General features: G+C 42.0%; 1 protein-coding gene and 1 long non-coding RNA gene across 3 annotated transcripts in view; one reads left to right on the forward strand and one right to left on the reverse strand.

Moving 5' to 3' along the window:
• Positions 1 to 1,978: 1,978 nt before the first annotated feature.
• Positions 1,979 to 18,510, reverse strand: LOC140197929 (uncharacterized). The gene is made up of 3 exons (XR_011886061.1): positions 18,198 to 18,510; positions 10,449 to 11,023; positions 1,979 to 4,396 (listed from the first exon to the last, which is right to left on the reverse strand). It is a non-coding gene; the product is annotated as an uncharacterized lncRNA (long non-coding RNA).
• A 307-nt stretch (positions 18,511 to 18,817) lies between these two features.
• polr2a (RNA polymerase II subunit A) overlaps positions 18,818 to 21,442 on the forward strand; it is a 61,588-nt gene continuing 58,963 nt past the window's right edge. For both annotated transcript variants that reach the window (XM_072258545.1, XM_072258546.1), the window contains exon 1: positions 18,818 to 19,129. In XM_072258545.1, coding sequence (XP_072114646.1) covers positions 19,043 to 19,129 — 87 coding nt within the window. In that variant the 5' untranslated portion in view covers positions 18,818 to 19,042. The remainder of the gene's footprint in view (positions 19,130 to 21,442) is intronic.

Consider the following 21,442-nt stretch of genomic DNA (forward strand, 5'->3'; position numbering starts at 1 on the left):
ATGGTACCCCTGCCTTACAGAGAGAGGTGGGTATTGAACCCCAATCAGTGATCTGCAAAGCATCACGCTTATCTTTACTCTACATTGGCTATTAAAGGAAGTGGGGAATACAAGGCAAGAATGTGACATGGAGATAGAAGATTTTAATGAGCAGATGCAAAGGGCTATGTACTTCTGCTCCAAATTTTCCTGTTCTTATTCAGTTTTAAAGAGAGGATTTGAGTGCAGTGCACAACAGAAAGCTACAGCACAAGAGTTACTTATCCCAAGGTGTTTACACCAACCCAATAAGAATCTATTTACATTTCAAAACCTACTGAATGTTCAAAATTGGCAGGATACTTTAGGAAGGTTGTTTGTCTGAGATAAAGTATATTAGAAATTTAGTGGATAGGTTTCAGGGGTGAGGAATTTCAGCTACAAAATTAGACCGAAGAAATTGGATTGAGAAGTGTAAAAAGATTAGCTTCATTTGTCACATGGACAGCAAAACATACAGTGAAATGCATCATTTGCATCACTATCCAACAGTTTGTTGATGTGCTGGGGACAACCCACAAGTGTCACCATGTCAACCTGGCATGCCCACAACTCACTAACCCTAACCTGTACATCTTTGAAATATGGGAGGAAACCAGAGCTCCTAGAGGACATCCACATGGTCCTTGCAAACAGCAGCAGCAATTGAACTTCAATGGTTTGCACGATAATAGCATTACATTAACTGCTTTGCTACTACATTGTGTAGGATATGACTAAACAGCTATGCAAAACAAAATAGGAGGGGGTTAAAGAGGGTAGGGGTGAGAACAGAATACAGGAAAAGACAGGAAGTACATAAGATTAAAATCTCACCATCTGCTTTAATTACCAGGAGTCACACAGGGCTTTCAAAAGAAAATTAGAGTGCTGGAAAAGAGTTGGACAGGCTGGATTACTTAACATACAGCTTGTACCCATCTGGTGGGCTGGATAGACACCATCTGTGCACTAACAGCTCTATTAAGCAATGTTGAGTTTAAGACTGAATTAAACAAACTGGTGTCATTGCCTTTGCCCTTGCCCATTGACCTAACTTGACCCTCTGTTCAGTGATCCCTCAACTTTTCACCTGTGAACAGCTTGGCCCTTCTCCATAGCTGCCTCCAGAATTACGTTCTCCATGTTCCTCCAATGTGGGCCCCGAACATCCTGCATGTCCAGAGTCTTAAACTCCAGAATTACTGTGCCTTAATCCTCTCTGGTCTCTTCGCCATCTTCAAAAAATATTAATGTAAACCAACTCCATGACAAACACATTCTATTTATATTTACCATAGCCACAGTGCAGTGCAATACTTTTGTTCATATTGGATTGTATTGCTTGTATAATTTTGAACTATTTAGATCTTTTTCTTGCAAATGTTATGTCTCTACTGCAACATACCTGTGATGCTGGTACAAGCAAGTCGCAAGTATGTGTATGTACAGGTGCAATAGGGCTTGTTTTGATGTTGTTTTGTCACTTGAAATGTTCTGCCAAACATCATGGGCATGCTAGGTTGGCACCAGAACCCTTGCAGGCAGCACATCCTTGTTGTGCTAATGTTAATTTGAAAGGATGCATTTCACTGTTTCAGTGTACATGTGACAACTTAAACCTTTTTGTCTTGTGGCTTAGCACATTGCTTCAGAGGATGTTAAATTCAAGTTGTAGCTGAAAGTTGATGCCACTCAGGGAATCCATGATGCAAGACTCCCCACTATTCTGCAACAATACATGCCCCAAATTTTGCTACACAGGATTTTCTAACAGAATTTAACACAAAGGTACAAGGACAGATGACCACCAGCATGGTCAGAAGTATGTGTGGTGTGGAATGAGGTGGGTGGTGAGCTTCTTCAATTATACAGGAAGGACAAGAAATTTAGAGGGGGATACCAGAACAACACAGAGAAAACACAGAAAGAACTCAAGGAGAAAGATTTGGTTTTTCTTCACTTTATTGCCAATAAAAATATACCGATAGAAACTGTGCATGGCTCTATATTTGTTGTGTCTATTCAGTGCTACACAGTGGTAGTTTGTCTCAAGTACCACTACCACTCCGATTTACACCCCAAGTTAGCCCCTCAGTCCTACTCTACACCTTTGTTTTTCCCACACTGAGCTTCAGTGCCTCCTTACCGACAAACACCAAGGACTCTCCCCATCTGATCTTTCCTGTATAGTTAGCATCTCACTCCCAGCAAATGGCCTATGGCACCAACCTCTTTGCAGACTGTATACTTGTAGAAAGGAAGCAAAGTGCCTTATCCCAGTTGATCTTGAGCAGATGTGTAACAGATCCAGTCTGCTCATAGGGACATGTACAGAGACACGTGTATGAAGTTACATCAAGTGGTGCTGGAAGATCACATTAGCGAGAGACACTTGTTGGTTTGCCCCATACAAGATGTAGTTAAGGAAACACTGCTGACTCCACATTTCACACTGAAGAAGCACATGCTGTTGGGAAAGACATTGTTGATTCAGGCCGAGGCCCTATGTTTATTATTTATAAAAACACTTTAAGGATGTTATAGCCGGGGGGGCGCAGGAGAGAGGAGGTGGTGGTAAGGATAAGCTCCCACTACTTATTAAATGCTCCCAATGGCATGCGCCTCAAATAGCCTCTGACAATCAAGTCCAGTTCTTGGCTTTCACGTGTGGCTTAACTACTTCTACTGACATGAGAAGAAGCAAAGGCTCCCTGAAACCAGTCACTTTGGGCAGATGGGAGTTGGCAGCCATGGTTGGCAGCTCATCTAGGAGAAGCAAAACTCTGATCTCAAACCTCCACTGCCTTACGGCTATACCCACTCATGGGGGAAGGCTTTGGGAGTAAACCCAGAGGGAAAAATCCAGAGTCTGGACTGACAACTCCTGGAACACTGCTGGTACCAAAGTGTATCAGTCTCTGCCATTCCTTTGGGTTCATCAGATGCGTGGAGAGTGGGAGCTAGCTACATGGGTAACAGCTTACTCTCCATATTGTACTGCTCCAGGCTAGTGTACCTAGACAGCCAGGACACAACATCCATGGTCAACTCTGACCAACAGCGGACCATGCTATGCATTGAGATACAGTGCAGAATAGGCCCTTCGAGCTGCCCTGCCCAGCAAACCCTTATTAACCGTAGCCTAAATCACAGTACAATTTATAATGACCCACCAACCCCAACTGTGGGAGGAAACCAGAGCGCCTGGAGTAAAGCTACAAGGTAGCAGGGGAAAAACATACAAACTCCTTATAGACAGTGGTGGGAAACGACCCTGGGGATGACGGTATTGTACTAACCACTACGCCACTGTGCTGCCCTAATATGACAGATTGAAAAGGGAAGGTATCTATTATATTTTTTAAAAAGGTATAAATAAAATGCAGGGCAGATGATAGGTCTTAAGAGTCATACAGCATGGAAGCAAGCTCTTTAACTCAACTCACCCTGTCGACCGTGTTGCCCTTGTACCTAGATGGCCACAGCCACTACTTCATTCCAAATATATAGATCCTTTGTGTGAAGTCTCCTTTAAATCTCTGACCTCTAGACTTAAATGAATCCTCCAGTCCTTAAGTGTCTCAGCCCAAAACATTGACTGTTTACTGTTTTCCATAGATACTACCTGTCCTGCTGAGTTCCTCCAACATTTTGTGTTGCTCAAGATTTCCAGCATCTGCAGGTTTTCTCATTTCTGTTAAACCGAATCCTTCTTGGTTTTAGCACCTCATCTGTGGGGAAAAAGGACCACAGGCTTCAGCCTGTTTGGAAGTTATGAAATTACAGAGAGCAAATAATTAAGATTCAAGTCTATTGTCATTTAACTGCAATATATATTACTATACATTTTAAAAACAGTACGATATAGAAATAAGACATTTCTTCGAACCAGGGTGTAAAGCACAGTAGTACAAGATAACTGGAGGGTATGGGTAAAACCTACAGATGAATCACATACAATTACTAAAGTGTATTAATATTTAATATTGTAAGGAACAGAACAATGGCACTTTGAATAAGATACAGCAGGAAGTGCCAAAGCCTAATGGCCTGGGGGAAGAAACTGTCCCTTACTAGCTCTTCCTTCAGTTCGTCCTGACGAAGGGTCTCGGCCCGAAACGTCAACTGTACTTCTTCCTAGAGATGCTGCCTGGCCTGCTGCGTTCACCAGCAACTTTGATGTGTGTTGCTCATTCTAACTGTTCTTGTTTTTGTGTATTTAGTCCCCTGCTTGATGGTAGAAAGTCAGAGGATGCTGGATGGATGGGTGGGATCCTGATAAATGTCCCCGATGGATGGTAGGGAGACCCCCATGATCCTCTCAGCTGTTCTCATAGTTCTTTGTAGGGACTTCTGGTCCAATGCTCGACTGTTCCTATACCAGATTCAAAGTGCTTTTATTATCACAATGTATAAGTTATACAACTTTGAGTTTTAGTTGTTTATAGGCAGTTGCAAAGCAAGGAACCTGAAAACAAAACAATTTAAAAAAAAATTAAACCAACCCTCAGTGCACAGAGAAAAAAAAACAAAAAAACAAATCATGCAAACAATGGAAGCAAGCAACAACAGCATTCTGAACCAAATTCAGCCCAAATCCCCACAGCAGCCCAGACTAGGCCCAAAGCCTCAGTATTCAGTTCATCAATTAAGCAAGGCAAATCAGTGAGAAATTTGCAGACACAGCAGCTGGATCAGTCTCACGGCATTAGCGTCGTGGAGAGAGAAGCCCCAGACTATCTGGGCCGGCATTTAACATCCAAACCTTGCACTAGGACCAGGCCCCGCCTCTGCAAATCATTCCGGGCCTAGATTTCACTGGCCGAGAAGCTGCTCCTGACCTCTCCCAGTCAGCTCCGCGCCCAGAGGATCCCACTTCGTCCATCTATCTTAGAGTCGGTATTTAGGTTGCCCAAACAGCGTGTTGTACCTGGCATTAGGACCCGGGCCCCTCCACTGCAAATAGCTCTGGACCTAGAACACCACACCCAACAATTCGCTTCTTTAGAGAGGCAGTTCTCAACCTCTCCAAATTGGCTTGGTGCTTGAAGCAACCAGGCCAGCTGGACAAGCATCGGAACTCCTGTCCCATCTTCTCCCACCCGAACTGTTCACTCCAACCAGCAGGGGTCCAACTCCAAGTGCGTCGATTTTGCAGCACACCAGCAGGGTACATACTGCGAATTCACTTTGCCTTTGCTTGCCTCTTCATTGTTTGCAGCGATAATTTGTCACAATTTACTTCATTGAACATTTTTTTTTTTGCTTTCGAACTACCAATAATTCTATCCCTTTGATAGAATGGACAATATATAACTGTTAATTAGTGATCACCAAAAACTTCAGCACGTGTTCAGGGAAGGAATTAAGAGCCATCTCAAGCACTAATACATCATTATAGGCTTATCCCTACACACTTTAGACAGGTCTGTTTTGGTAACTCTACATTCAGGGAGTTGCTCCTCAACACGGAGTTCGTTCTGCTGATTCAGAAGTGGGAGTCTGTTTCATGACAAACACTGTGGTGCTCAGATGTAGCAGTCTTATTGAACGTTCCCCCCGACCCAGAATATCCCATTATTAAGAATTGACTGTTCTACTTGCCAAGAGAGTTCTCCTGTGATCCAGCCTATAGTTTATATGCTGCCAAAAACCGATGTTAAACAAGAAACTGAGATACTGAATGTCACCATTAGCAAATAAGAACAGGTTACCTTTAAGCTTTTCAAATCATTTTGGGGACTTAATCAGACTGTTTGAAAAAATCTCTGCCCTATTTTCATCCACATATCACCTGCACCACCAGGGGTCCCAACACACTCAACCACTAATATACTGCGATTAGGAATACCTACTGTTCCATGGCTAGACTGCATTTCAGGAAATCTGATCACTTGGCTGTCCTCTTCCTACCTGCATTTCAGCGGAGGCTAAAGAGCAAGGCTCCGGAAATAAGGACAACAAAGAGGTGGTTGCGGGAGGCAGAAGCAGCTACACCATTGCTTCGAGTTGGTAGACCGGATAGCTGTTCAAGGATTCAGAAGATCTGAACCATAACACCATGGCTGTCAGTCTTTATAAAAACAGGCACAGATAAATGTTTGTCTACACAAAATCATCCAGAGTCTTCCCCAACCAGAAGGCCTGGATGAACCATGAGATCTGTAATCTTGAAGGCCAGGCCTGATGACCAACCAAGATGCAAGGAGTCTAGCTACAATCTCCAGAAAGCCATGCTATGGGTTGAACTTGAATCACTGAAGGATGCTTGATAGCTGTGGGGCAGGACTTAAATGCCATCACCTCCTACAATGTGAAACCAAGCCATATTGGTGACAAGGCTCCTCTCCCAGATAAGCTCAATGGCTTATATGCCCACTTTGACCATCAAAACATGGAGACCCCTTCAAAACCTCCCACAGCACCCAATGATCCTGAGATTTCAGTCTGAGGCTAACACAAAAGCATCCTTCAGAAAGGTGAACCCATTGAAAGCATCCTGACTAGTGCTGAACTGGCTGAAGAGTTCACCAATATCTTCAACCTCTCGCTTCAGCAGTATGAGGTACCCACCTACTTCAAGTAGGCTTTAATGATACAGTGCCTAAGAATGTGTTAACCTGTCTCAATGAGAATCACCCAGTAGCACCTACATCCAATGAAGAACGTGGTAGATGGAGCTTAGAAAAATAGAGGGCTATGGGTAACCCTAGGTAATTTCTAAGGCAAGGACATGTTCAGCACAGCTTTGTGGGCCGAAGGGCCTGTGTTGTGCTGTAGGATCTCTATGTTCTGAGAAGTGCTTTGAGAGGTTGGTGATGAAATACATCAATCCCTGCTGGAGAAGCTACTTGGATCCACTCCACAATCGGTTAACAGCAGATACTATTTCATTGACTCTTCAATCAAACCTTGGAACATCTGGAAAGCAAAGATACCCAGTCCACAGGTAAAGCCCTCCCCACCGCTAAGCACATCTGTCTAGAGGGCTGTCACAGTAAAGCCGCATCCATCAAGAACCCCCAACACCCAAGCCATGTTCTGTTGTTGCTGCCATCAGGAAGGTGGTACAGGAGCTTCAGGATCCACACCACAACCATCAGAGTTTTGAACCTGAGGAAATAATTTCACTTGCCCCATCAACCTATGGACTCACTTTCTTCTTTTTTTTTTAAATATAATTTTTATTGATTTTCAAGTGATAAATGAGAAAAATATATCTACCCTCCCCCCCCCGATATATACTCCTACCTAAAAAGAAAAAAAGAAAAAGGAACTGCCTGAATATTGGAAGGTTTGCACATGCTCCATGGGATAAAAATAAATTTAATATATATTTGTTACTTTCCCCCAAAGAACCAAGATCTTCACCATCGGAGCTATAAATAAGGGCTCCAAATATTCAAAAATGTTACATATTTATCTCTTAAAATCTAAAACATTACTTAGCTTCTCAACTCTCATAGTTCCCTGGGGAATCTCTTTGAACTTCACCATGTACGTGTTTCCCTCCCAATCATCCAGGCAAAAAGAAAAAAAGATAGATAAGATACAAAAAAAGAAAAAATACCCCCCCCCCCGACTAATGTTGTGAATGAAGAGACACACAACACTACCCCCCTCCATTGTGCGGGTCGTGGCTATTGCCACACTTGCACACATGAATAATGTAGCCATTGGACAGTGTTTCTTCCAGCTCCCCCATAACAAAAAATGATATATAGGAACAAATTAGTTATTATTCCCAGCTAATATTCCTCAAATTTTAACCTTTCTTCCCCTCCCTCATAAAATTAGTAATATATTTATATATTCACCCGCCTAAAAATTCAACAGGCCTAATCCTTGATCCAGTCTTCATCTTCAATCCATCTCGCTCCCCTAAGTTTGTTTTTGTATCTGGTGAATATTCAAAGAATCTTGCACAAACTCCTCCGCTTTCCAGTAATCGTCAAAAAATCTTTTTTCTCCACCAGGCAAGAAAATTTTCAAGGTTGCAGGATAACGCAATATAAATTGATAACCGTGATCCCATAGGGCTTTTTTCACTGGATTAAACTTCTTCCTTCTTTTCAAAAGTTAATAACTTATGTCAGGGTAGAGAACAATTTTCTTCCCTTCTATCATCAGTGGCCCTTTTCTCTTCTTGGCAACTTGGGCAGCCGCCTGTAGAATCCTTTCTTTGTCTTGAAATCTTAAGAATTTTATTAAAATTGATCATGGATATTGGTCATCTTGTGGTTTTGGTCTTAGAGCTCTATGTGCCCGCTCAATTTCAATTGATCGGTCTTCATCTTTCATTTGCAAGGTTTTCGGGATCCATCTTTGAAAAAATTCTATTGGATTATCTCCCTCTATACCTTCTTTAAGACCAAAAATTTTAATGTTATTACGTCTACTAAAATTTTCCAACACGTCCACTTTCTCTAAGAGTCGATTTCTTTCCATGTTCCAGACCAGCACATTATTTTCTGTTTTTTCCACTCTATCGTTAATATGCTCGATTGTTCTTTCCATCTTCTGAAGTTTCCTATCCATTTTATCCTGTCTTTTCATAGCTTTATCATAGCACATCTTCACGTCTCTAAGCTCTGTTCTTAATTTTCTTAGTTCAGCCGTTAATTGCAATAAAGCCTCTCTTATGTCTCCGTCGTCTCCTTTACTTCCAATCTCTTCCAGTTCTTCCTCCTCCTCTTCATCTGTATTCTCTGCGATATCCAATTCTGACTCTGAGTCACTTTCAGTTGCAGTGGCCATCGGTTCTTGTAGTTTAAATTGTGTTGATTTGCGCATGCGCAATTCCAGCATCTTCTTCCGAGAGACCGCTACCGCCGCCATTGCTCCCCGTTCTTCTACGCCAGAGATAAAATGTGTCTCCTCTGAAGGAGATCCAACCTGAATCCGAGGCTCCATCGCTGCAGTAGGCCCTTTTTTCTTCCCATCTCGCGGCAACTTCACAACAGACTTCTTCTGTTGCAGTTTACGAGGCATATCATAGAGTAGTCTTATGAAGTTTTTAAGTAGTTTTCGGAAAGCATTTATTAACTTTACTTTGTTTATACGGTACTTTGCTGATTTTTTACGGGAGAGCTGGATTTACACGTCTCAATCCTACGTCATCACGTGACGCCCCCCATGGACTCACTTTCAAGAGCTCTATTTATTTTTTCAATACTTATTTTTTTATATTTCCTGCCCAATTTGCATTTACACAATTTGCTGTCTTTCCCACAGTAGCTGTTCGTCCATCCTGTTGGAGGTAATCTTTCATCAATTCCATTGCATTTCTTGTACTTATGTGAATGCCCACAAGAAAATTAATGTCAGGGTTGTATACAATTACATATATTCAATGAGGTTCTGCTCATGGGGATGTACCATAATTATAAGTACACAATTCTGCAGAGACACCAGTCTATATTCAAAATGTTAAAGTGGATACAGTAATTATTAGGCAGTTCATGTCAATCTGTATAAAGCAACGTACAGAAATAGATTCTCCCCAGATTTGCTACGTTATATAAAAACTTGCCTGACAAGCTTCAGCCCCTTGTGACTCAGCCCACACTCACAGCATTTGTCCATATCCCTCATGATCTTATATTCCTCTAAAAGGTCATCCCTCAGTTTCCTATATTCCAGGGAATGAAGTCCCAGCCTCTCAAGCTCTCCTTGTAATTCAGGCTCCCAAATCCAGGCAACATCCTGATAAACACAAGATATGCTGGAAATCTAGAGTAACACACACAAAATGTTTGAAGAAATCAGCAAGTCAGGCAGCATCTAAAGAGGGGATAAACAGTCTATGTTTCAGCCCAAGACCCTTCATCAGGATACATCTTTTCTGCACTCCTAGTTTAATAACATCTTTCCTACAAACAGGGTGATGGTGAATGATGCCAGGCAGGTGGGGTAAGGGTGAAGTTGGGAGCCAGAAGCAGGTGAATGTTAGTGTGGAAGCAGACACAAACAGGAAAGAAAGGCTTCATATGGAACGGGGTTCTGGAAGATGAGAGTGAAGCTAGGGACACGTGCTGGATGATGACAAGGGCACAAATGTTACTAGTGTGATATGGAAGGAAGGGGATTAACAAGAACCATTAGAGGGTCAAAAGGCAGGTGGAACCAGATTGGAAGCCACAGGCAGCACAGCAGCATATAGCTTTACAGTGCTAGAAATGACGGCTCAATTTCCAGAGCCTGTAAGAAGTCTACATGTTCTCTAGCTTTTTGCACATTATCTGTGGAATAATTTTGAATTATGGGATTAATATGGCTATTCTGTTTCAGTGTCTCGTGCTCAGCAAACTGGAGATGATTGTTACAAGAGGGATTTTTTTTTGTTTTTTTTTATATAAAAGCTTCACTAGTACATGGGAAAAGGGTACTGAGGATTTCAGCATGCTACAATCATCACAAGCACTTACCAGTAAGGTGCACAAAGACCTTTTGTGGGCTTCAATCATAGTGGTTTACCAGGCACTTGGCAAAGGACAAAAAAAAAGTAGCAAGATGTAAACAGTGGCCATTGTGGGTGTAAGCCACTGTTAGAGTGCTCCATAGGCTTAAACTGATGTCATTGAGGGGTAAGCCACTGTTAGAGTGACCCAGAGGCTTAAACTGAGGTGTAAACAAAGTGGCCACTGAGGGGGTGGATCACTGTTAGAGTGCTCCAGAGGTGAGAAGAGGCAAAGGCCCCAAGTTTCTTTCTTCATCTTAGTACACAGCTAGTGCTGGAACTGGAATGGTGCCTTTCCCTCCGGGTGGTTATTTTCCACATGTCAATATTAAAAAATATTCAAACACATAGTATTGTATCACAATTCCGTTCATTACAAAGCTAATGGGCCCTCAGCTGTTTAAAGTGTCACTGCATACAGAGTTTGGGGCTGAATGCCTGCTGGTTATTGTCACATGGAACTCCACATTGGGTCTCCAAGTCCACTATAAAGAACGTGAAAAACCAGATCCAGTACAATTACTTGATTTCACCACAGTACTCCTGAAAGAAATAACAAAACATGAAAAGCCACTTCACAGCAAGTTTATTGACCATATTTAAACCAATATCAATTGCAAATTATTCTATTACAGAATATGTTCTATTTGGGTCGGGGTCAGATAGAAGCAAGGCTATCATCACTGACATCACAAAATCTGTTTTGTGGCAGTACAGTCAATATAAAAACACTATAATCTACAATATATAAAAAGCATACAGTGCAAAAAGAGCAAAATAGTGAGATAGTGTTCATGGACCAGGGATCTGATTGCAGTAGGGGAAAAGACAGAACTGGAAGACCAATATAATATTAATAGATCCCTGAAAAGCCAGTGCATTGGGGCAAGTAAAGGATATATTTAAAGGATAGATTAGGCACTGAAAAGTGAGGTAGTCAAATGAGCCAGTGAAGACAGAAAGGCAAATTGTGTTATGTGAACACCATCAATGGAGAAATGGGTCAGATGGCTCATTTGTGCTGTACGTCCAACATAAATAACAGGACTACAGTGATAAACTTGTAGAGAACTGTGCATTTATCCCATCACACTTCCCACCTCTTCCACAAAGCAGCCATCTTTTGGCACTATCTCTGGAAACTAGCCCATCAAGTCTTGACTGACGGGAACACCAAACTACCAAGCAGACTCTAGGTGGCAGATTTTGGGGAAAACTAATCTTGTATTCCTCAAGATGTACACCCAGACTCTATTACCAAGAGCAGAGACCACAAACTCTACACAGAGGTCAGGACTGAACCCAGGTCCCTGGAGCAGTGAAATAGCTGCAATACCAACGCAAATACATTATCTATTAATATGACACACTTGATGACATGGGATATTGTAAGCCACCCTAAACCAAACCAAATACTATCGGGGGGGGGGGGGGGGAGGAGAGAGCACAAACAATAGTAGCAAACCTGAGAATAGTAAGCAAAGCTGCTTGGCAGCACAGGAGGCCATGGCTACAAAGGGCAGTTTCACAGCCAAGACCAAATTGCACCTCTACCCATCGGGGCAGAGGACACTGCCACAGTTCTACATGGGTAATCTGTATGCATCTTGCCAAAAATAACACTAAAATGAGAGGCACTATGGGACTGGGGTGCAAAATTTTTATTTTGCATGCAGTTTAACTTTCCTGTGCTTGCTTACATCTTTATATAATTACTCATATACACATAACTGTTAGTGAATTTTCCATTATAATGCAGCTGCTTCTGTATTTTCTTACAAATGTTAGTTTTCAGTAGTAGGTGTGGCTATTTTACAGGTCAATTGTATCACTAGAGCTGGCTGTTATCTCTCGTCCGAGTACAAAATGACTACACCTGCTTTAGTCTCCCCCCCCCCGCAACAATTGTTCTTTTTTGCTCTCGTAACATTTAGCAAAACAATCTAAGCAATAAGTTTTATTCTTCATTCTTGAATTCAGAAGAAACTTGGGATCACCAAAGAATCAGTCAGAATCCAGAAGCTTAAAATCCATGTAAGAGACTGGCAATAGTACATAACATGCAAGATTTAATGGAATGCACACTTGGTTAGAAGGGAAGAAAATTGCTAAGTTGCTCCTAAAGAGGTTGCAGCAGAGAACTTAAAATGCTAGAATCTTTTTCAATAAAAGACTGCAAAGATAAATCCTGGACCTGTAGACTCAGATTTATAATTGAAACAGTGAAATGTGCCAGTCATGTGCCCAAGGATGTTTTGGGGGCAGACTGCAAGAGTCACCAATTAAGTGCAGGCCACTTTGTTTAATCTGACTAGAGAAGCTTTAAGAAACAACAATCCGGAACAAAATTAAACACAACTTGGATATGCTGAATTAATAGAAAACATTTCAGAATTTGTAAAAAGACAAATCATGTTTGACAAAAGCAATAGCTTCTCTACTTGAGATAATGGATGCTTAATCCAGGTTGCTGGCACTAGTAGTATTATGCTAACTGCTGTGGTACTGTACCACCCATTACCAGGTTAAACAGATAGATGAAGTTAAAACAAATGGATGCTGTCTTTAATAAGGCCTTTGACAAACTCCCAGCTGGCAGGTGATCTGCAAGGTCAGGTCGCATGAGCTACGTAAGTGAGGTGGATTCAGAATTGACTCAATGATAGGAAGCAGAGGATTGTGATGAGTGGGGTGCCCCAGGGGTCAGTGTTAGAACCTCATTCATATTGAAATAAATTTCATAAATGACCATTACCAAATTTGCTGATGATACTAGATCAGGGTCTTGTTGATAGTGAAGTTACAATGAATTGTAAAGAGATGTTGATCATTTCAGGCAGGGGCTCCCAACCGAGGTCCACGGACACCTTGCTTAATATAATTGGGCCATAGCATAAGGAGGTTAGGAACCCCTAAATTTAAGGGAGATGGGCTGAGAAAACAAATGGATTTTAACTATGTATGTTAGTGATGTATTTTGGACGATTCTTACAGTGAATGGCAGGGCTCAAGTGTTGTGTGAACAAAGAGAACTGGGAGTACAAGTTTACAGTTTGCTGAAAGTCACTGGGCAAGTGGATAGAGTGGTGAAGGCAGCACTCAGCATTCAGGCCTTCATCAAACTTAGGAATAGGGACATTATGTCACAGTTATACAAGTCATTGGTGAGGATGCACTTGGGAGCATTGTGTATTGTGAGAGGGTTAATAAAAGGTTTTAGGTTGCTGAATTAGAGAAAACAGTTGACCATGCTGGAGTGCAGAGAATGAGGGGTGACCTCATAACTTTATTAAAATGGATAAGGCACAAATACGAGATTAAAGATGAGAGATTCAAGAAAGACCATAAGACAAAGGAGCAAAATTACGCAATTCGGCCAATCAAGTCTGCCCTGCCATTCCATCATGGCTTATTTATTATGCCCCTCAACCCCATTTTCCTGCCTTCTCCCCATTACCTTTGACAGCCTTACAAATCAAGAACCTATTAACCTCTGCTGTAAATATACCCAACTGACTTCACCTCCACTGCTGCCTATGGCAATGAATTGCACTGACTCAGCACCTGATAAGTAACTTCCTTACAAAGAAGGGAGTAACTGCAATGAGGAAGCAGCTGAACATCCATTCATTTATTTATTTAGCAATACGGCAGGGAACAGATCCTCCTGGCCCATCAAGCTGTGCCCCCTAGCAACCCCTGATTTAACCCTAGCCGAATCCACTGGGATTGAACTCTGAATTCCCACCCCCAAACTGCTTCACTGTATTGTATTCCCCATGCATGCTTGTGCTCCCAACTATTTTTAAACTCCTTTCCATGCTTGAAAAAGACAAATATTGGGCAAAGATAAACCTCAGTGAAATCACATTGGCTGATTGCTCAGAAAACTCCAGCAAGTTTTGATTTAGTTTTCATGGGCAACACCGGGACACATTGAAATCAATGACAACTAATTTGCTGCCACCTTCCTGAAGTTTGGTGGTGACCTCATCTTTGTTGCCAGGTTTGAGCACAGCCATGGGTTTTCCTTGTCTTTCCCCTTGTTGCTATTTGTACAAAGCTTGCCAAGAGTTCTAACGTTTAGAGGCATTTGGATAGAGCTGACTGCAGACAACTGGGGATAGCAGGGAGATTGTTGTGGATCTGTGGTGCTGAAGGGCCTGTTTCTATGCTGCATCACTCTCTAACTCCATGTAGGATGATGTGAAAGGAAGGTCACATGGACTCAGGGGGCTGAAGTACCTGCTTCTGTCCTGTAGTTATTTCTGGCTCAGACTTAGATGTACACAAGCTTATATCTTTGATTTTGTCAGGGTGGGCTAAGAAAGTTCTGACGCTGTACTTACAACTGGTGGTAAAGCATGCATTCTGCTCACAGGACTTCAGAAAAGATATGATCAGGGTTCAGAGGAGAAAGGATCTGGAAATTCGTAGTGTGTGGATTTTATTCTGCAAAGAGTAGGGTGAAAGTAGATGCAGAAAAGCTGTTCCTCTTGGTGAAAGGGCCAAGAAGAGAGTCAGCAAAATAACCAGAGTGGAAACTATTTGGAATGCCCCAGAATACTGGACAGAGTGGTGGATGCAGATTTAACTGGTACTTCACAATTGGAATTACAGGGCTTCAGTGAAAGTGTAGAAGTGACTCTATATAGAAAACTATAAACGACCAGTAGCTACACTGGCAAGGAGTACTGGCACTCCTACTATTCCATCATTTTGAATCTAGATACCCACCAGCTCCTCCATAGCCAGAGGACTATGCATCAGATCCACTCCAGTGCAAGGTCTAGTCTTTAGTCCTGTTAATTAGCACGTCAGTCCACTAAACTACAACTACAAGGAAGGTTACTAACTGCAGCCTACACATTCCCCAAAGGCAAATGAATCAACTACCAGAAAAATACAAGGCAACAGAAACACTGAGCAGAACAGATGACACCTGTGGAAGATGGAACAAAAGTGTTGGATAATACACAAAGGAGGGTCTTTGTTTCAAGGAAGGCAACTAACATTTCGTCCTAGCTAAAGCACCTCAGTCCTGGCATACCCTTGTAAATTTCACTTGCCTCCTCATCTTTTCAGTAACAATGCCAGAAATCTAATTGTGGCTCAGCTCCTGTCTCATACCTGCTGGTATTAGACAATTATCTTTCATGCATTCTAAGATGTTTTATTTACTGTTTCGACTGAATCCATATTTGGACTATCAGAAAGCCTTTGACAAAGTGCCACACATGAGGCTGCTTACCAAGTTAAGAGCCTATGGTATTATGGGAAAAATTACTGACATGGTCAGAGACATGGCTGATTGGTAGGAAGCAGTAAGTTGGCTGGCAGTGACTAGTGGTGTCCCATGGGAGTCAGTGTTGGGACTGCTTCCTTTTATGCCGTATATGAATTATTTAGATGAAGGATTAGATGGCTTTGTTGCTAAGTTTGCAGATGATATGAAGATTGGTAGAGGGGCAGGTAGTGTTGGGGAAACAGGTAGGCTGCAGAAGGGCTAGATTTAGAGGTATGGGCAAGAAAGTGGCAAATGTTGGAAAAAGCATAACCAAGCATCTTGGTAGTAGAAATAAATATGCAGACTATTTTCTAAACAGGGAGAAAAATTCAAAAATCTGAGATGCAAAGGGCCGTGGGAGTCCTTGCACAGAACACCCTAAGGGTTAACTTGCAGGCTGTGTCTGTGGTGAGGAAGCCAAATACAATGCTAGCATTCATTTCAAGAGGTCTAGAATACAAGCGCAGGGATGTGATGCTGAGGCTTTATAAGGCACTGCTGAGGGTTCAGAGAAGGTTCATAAGGATGAAAGGGTTATCATATGAAGAACATTTGATGGCTCTGGCCTGCACTCACTGTGGACAGGATGTTTCCTATGGTGGTTGAGTCTAGGACAAGAGGCCACAGCCTCAGGATAGAGGGACATCCATTTAAAACAGAAAAGCAGAGAATTTTCTTTAACCAGTAGGTGATGAACTTGTGAATTTTGTTACCACAGGCAGTTGTGGAGGCCAGGTCACTGGGTGTATTTAAGGCAGAAACTGAAAGGTTTTTGATTGGCCACAGCATCAAATGTTATGGGGAGAGGCTGGGTTGTGGGGCTGAGGAGGGGAAAAAGGAGCAGCCATAACTGAATGGTGGAGCAGACTTGATAGGCTGAATTGCCAACTCAAATTCCAGACAAGGATCTGCTGCAGATCAGAGGCAGTGATGTTCCTACATTAGGTCAGGCCTCAGATTTTAATAGTGGCCCTTTGTCTGCATATAAAGAAGCAAACATATATCAAAACAATGAAATACACCATTTATATTAACCAACACAACAAAAGATGTGCTGGGGGCAGCCTGCAAGTACTGCCACGCATCCCTTTAAAACAAAGGAGGGATTTCTTTAGCCAGAAGGTGATCAGTCTGTGGAATTCATGGCCATAGACAACTATGAAGGCCAAGTCATTGGGCATATTTAAAGCTGAGGTTGTTTGGTCCTTGATTAGTCAGGGAGTCAAAGGTTATGGGGCTGAGGGGGGAAAATAAGTCAGCCATGGTCAAATGGCAGTGCAGTCTCGATGGGCCTAAAGGCCTAATTCTGCTCCTATATCTTAAATGCACCAGCTGGACAAATGTCCAGACCCAAGTTCCCTCGGTTTTTGGAAGGGATCTTGAATGTCTTATGGAAATCGTGCTGCTTATATCCAGGGCCAGTGAGTGTAGATATGCAGTGACAATATCGATCTGTGAACTGAGTGTGGACACTCAGACCATATCAATCTTAGCGAACTATGTTAGACCAGTAAAATTTACAAACTGATAACATTAACCTGAAGAACAAAAGAAATAGGAACAAGAACAAGCCAGTCAGTCCTTTAAACTTGCTCTCCCTTTCAACAAAACCACAGCCCATCATCACTTCCATAGACTAAGAATCAAATTTGACATCTATGACATGCATGGCCCTAAATATTTGGAACTATTTGTATTGATGTTATTATTGAATTAGCCTCATCTTATTGCAATCCAATCATTTAGGACTAATATATATTTTAAAGTCTAAACTACTAAACGTTTATAAGTATATGCTCAAGTTTTTAAATTATATTCTATATTAAATACCTAACGTTATAAAGCATTAAGCACTGCTAGCCCTGTGTTTTTTTTAAAATGGTATTTTGGAAAGTGAACCTTTTAATTTGTAGTCAAGAATAAAGTTCTGCTTTTAAGTAAACTTATCAATTAAAACTTGTAAAAATGCGATTTTGCTCCTCCCGAAAAGATGAGCAGCTTGATTTAAGCGCACGCTTAAAATAATTTAAACAGAAAAGTATAAAAAGCTACGCCACAGGCACATTTTACTTAGGCATTTGTAGAGTTCGGATGATCGTTTCGGAGAGAGAAAAGAGACTTGGCCGTTAAAAGAGTTTTAAAACTTGTAAACATTATGCGCGACTTAACTTAGTATAAAAATAGCGTTTTATTCCGGTTTAAAACTCGAAGACAAGACCTACTTATCCATCGTTGGTCAACGGCTACCAAACAACTTGCCACCATTTTCTCTACATAATCACAATCGGGGCCTTAGCTAACAAATCCCCACCAAACGTTCTTTAAACACGAATGGGGTTTTCATAATCTAACAGTTCGGTAAGTCAACCCCTTCACGCAAAGCCAGTTTTTTTTCTCTTGGCTTCCATCCCTCCCAGCAAAAATACTCACCAGTAGGCTCTCAGCGGACTTTCCTGATAACTAAATACCAACCGAAGACAAAAAGGATGCGGGTACCCGGTTAGGATAGACCGAGGCTCGGCTGAGAAATGAGAATTTCGACGAAAATAGCACGTAAGAGATACTGACTAACGGAAAATCAGAATTGGGCTTGATTCAATCCAATTTAACAACGAAATTTTTCTTTGGGGGTGTGAATTGATGATAAAAACATGGCTAGTGAACGGCGCTTCCGGTGAAAAGAACCTAGGCCGCAAGCACTACAACGCCTCAGAACAGCCCAGCGTTGTTGCTTTCTCCCCTCTCTGGGTCCGCCAAAAAAATCCCTTTCCCTAAACTTCGGTAATTCTCGGGCATTTCCGTAGCAACCACGGAGGCGGGGTTCCGAGAATTAAAATATGCAACGATCCGAACGGCACGAGCGGGGCCAAACCCCACCCAGCGTCCCGTAGCTGGACCAATCGGCTACGCGCTGGCCTCGTTCGGCCGAGCTCATTTCCATATGGTGGTGTTCGAGTCCCTGCGATAGAAGTTTGGTAACCCTGTAGCTATCTGAAATCTATATAATACGGCGCACAAGCGACTGAATCTTCAGATGCGCTTTGAGCGCATTCGGTGCGGGAGGGAAAAAGGGGAGGAATAGGGAAATGTTGGTAGGGGTGATAGTTAAAGGTGAAAACGTGGGTTTCCGATTTTTGCAGTCAATGTGAGTGTTACTGTCGCGTTGCCCGGTGGCTGTTAAAGTACGATTTTACACAATTTCCTCAAAGGTGAGAGGGAGTTATTTCTTACCCGCCCCCTAAAGAGACGTCGCTAGACTGCTGGGAGTTTGAGCCATGCAAGGACCTCCTTCCGGAGATAGCGCATGCCCACTGCGCTCCATCAAAAGGGTTCAGTTTGGTATCCTGAGCCCAGATGAAATGGTATGTTTTTAGACTTGTATTTTGTTCTTTAGGGTTGGGCGATTCAATTTTAATCTGTATAAATAATCAAAATGTTGTATTTATTATTCGCATTTTAATTTTATTCTTTTAAGTTTTTTCACTATATTGTGACACTTTGCGAACTTCTATCTAATTTTATCTCAACTTTTTTATACTCGACCAAATTGTGTAAACAAAAATCATGATTAAATGGGTATGCTTTTAAACTCCAGTTCTGCAAAGTGAATGATACTTTTATAACTCGTTAATTTCTGCAAAGTCTTTTGAGTATTTATCGAGGAAGTCTTGTATGCTGCCTGTAAGATTTAAAGAAACATGGCTTTGAAGAAACAAATCTTTTTTTCTTCTAAAGTCTTTTTCCTGACATGTGTCCTCAATTTTTACTGTGAATTTAATGTGAAGTTTTTAACCTGTGACGTAGGCAGGACAACTGTCATTTAAATTTCCTTTTGCAGGTGTTGAATATAAGCAGAATAGAACTATTTGGCTTACTATATCCAAAACTACTTCCCCCTCTCCATCTCTGCCTGCTGTGTTCCAGTATATTCTTCATAAATAGGTGGATCTCCACTTCCTCTTAATTCCCTGATAACTCCCAGGCTTCAATTTTTCTTGCCCCTCTTCACCCACTTTGATTGTTAATCAATCAGATATTGATTTTAATCTAATTCAGTAATGCCAATAAATTGCTCTTCATGTGGCTGTCCTGTTCACTGCAGTGCCAAAACCTTTAATCCAAGAGTTGTACTGAAGGTTTGTTCTTCTGGGAAAGACGGTGTCTTGAAAGCACAGTTGTGATTTGAGCTACACTATTATAAAAGATTGCTGGAGTTGGTGACTAGCTTTGGATTATCCATGAGCCTCTGCGTCACAGTAGTCCAATGAGGGAGACTAACTGATGGTTAATGACTAAGCCAAGCATTGGCCTGCCTGCTTTAATGATGCCTCTGGTTTGAGCAGATTCAAGTGTCACCAAGGCTTTTTACAGAATAAAGGAGGTGAACTGTCTGCAGTTGCTAAGCATTGCAATCTAGGAACTGGCTTCGTTAGATTCTTTGCTGCTTCCTGCTGTGATTTTCCTCCCCCCCTTAGGGCAATTGGCCTTGTCATGCTGAACTACAATGGGGCATGGGACCACTGTACATCTGCTCTGGATGACGTGCTTAAACACATTGGAGTACTGGAAATGTTGAGCACACTTCCAGGGGATTTGGGATTGTTGCAATTGGCTTAATTTTTCTTGTATTAAGAAGGACTGCCTCACCTCTGGCCCAGCTAATAATTGCCTGCAGCACCTCAGGCCTGCTGACAACAGAGCCTCTCCTTGTGCAATTCGTGCCATAAGATCAGGTCAGCAGGCATCAGTCCAGGACCACCGCATTCAAACTTGAGTTGACATTGACTGTAACATGGGAGTGATGTAATTGTTGTAACAGCAAAAACTTGTTTGCCCATGCAGTGATCATCTTGTAAAACCCCGTAGGTATGGGTTTGGCTCTGGCACCATTTTTATGTGACTGTTGATTTGGCATGTATGTTGGCATTTAAAGATTGTTTGCAATAAAGACAAATTACCAAAAAAACTTTATGCTGTGAGTTTCTCCTGTTATTTTCCAGTTCACCTGCCCACCTCCCAAAATCAGCCACTACCTCATTAACACCTGCCAGTCAGTTGTAATAACACAAATGTAGGCTTTAGCCCATTACCCAAAATGCCTGCCTTAAAGTTCATGGCTGATGACCCTGGCCTCTACTTTTCTGCCTGCTTACTCCCCTAAGTGGTACCTTCTAAAGAGCCTCAACTCCCTGTTTTTTTTTTTTTAAAAAGAAAAGCTGTCCATTTCAGCATTGACTATGTCACTCCAGGGCTTGATAGATGATGGTAAAGATTTGTGGTCCTTCAGTGAAATGTCTTCATTTTGACCAAAACATTAGACAAGTACAAATAGAGGCAAGCTGATGGCAGAGTGCAAATGTTTTAGCATCCTACTCTGCCTCAACTTGCTATTTGAGGTGATTGTGAGGGTGCCATAATGGGTTTGCCTATACCTTCACTGATTCTCCAAACATTGTAGTGTACATTATCCAACAAAGTCAGCAGGCTACCGTGTGATTCTGAGTTTTTAAGATGGAGAAGGTGGTGGCTCAGAAGAATGCCAGAGTTTGGGGCCTCGGGCAGTACGAGGTGTGGTGGGTGGTTTCCAAGGGGTCTATCTGGAGAATGCTTTAGAAGCTTGCAATGCTGAAGGACACCATTGTAAATAGGAATTCAGTAAGTGTGGAATTCAGTAA

This window comes from Mobula birostris, chromosome 5 (genome assembly GCF_030028105.1).
Source record: "Mobula birostris isolate sMobBir1 chromosome 5, sMobBir1.hap1, whole genome shotgun sequence".
Lineage (NCBI taxonomy): Eukaryota > Metazoa > Chordata > Chondrichthyes > Myliobatiformes > Myliobatidae > Mobula > Mobula birostris.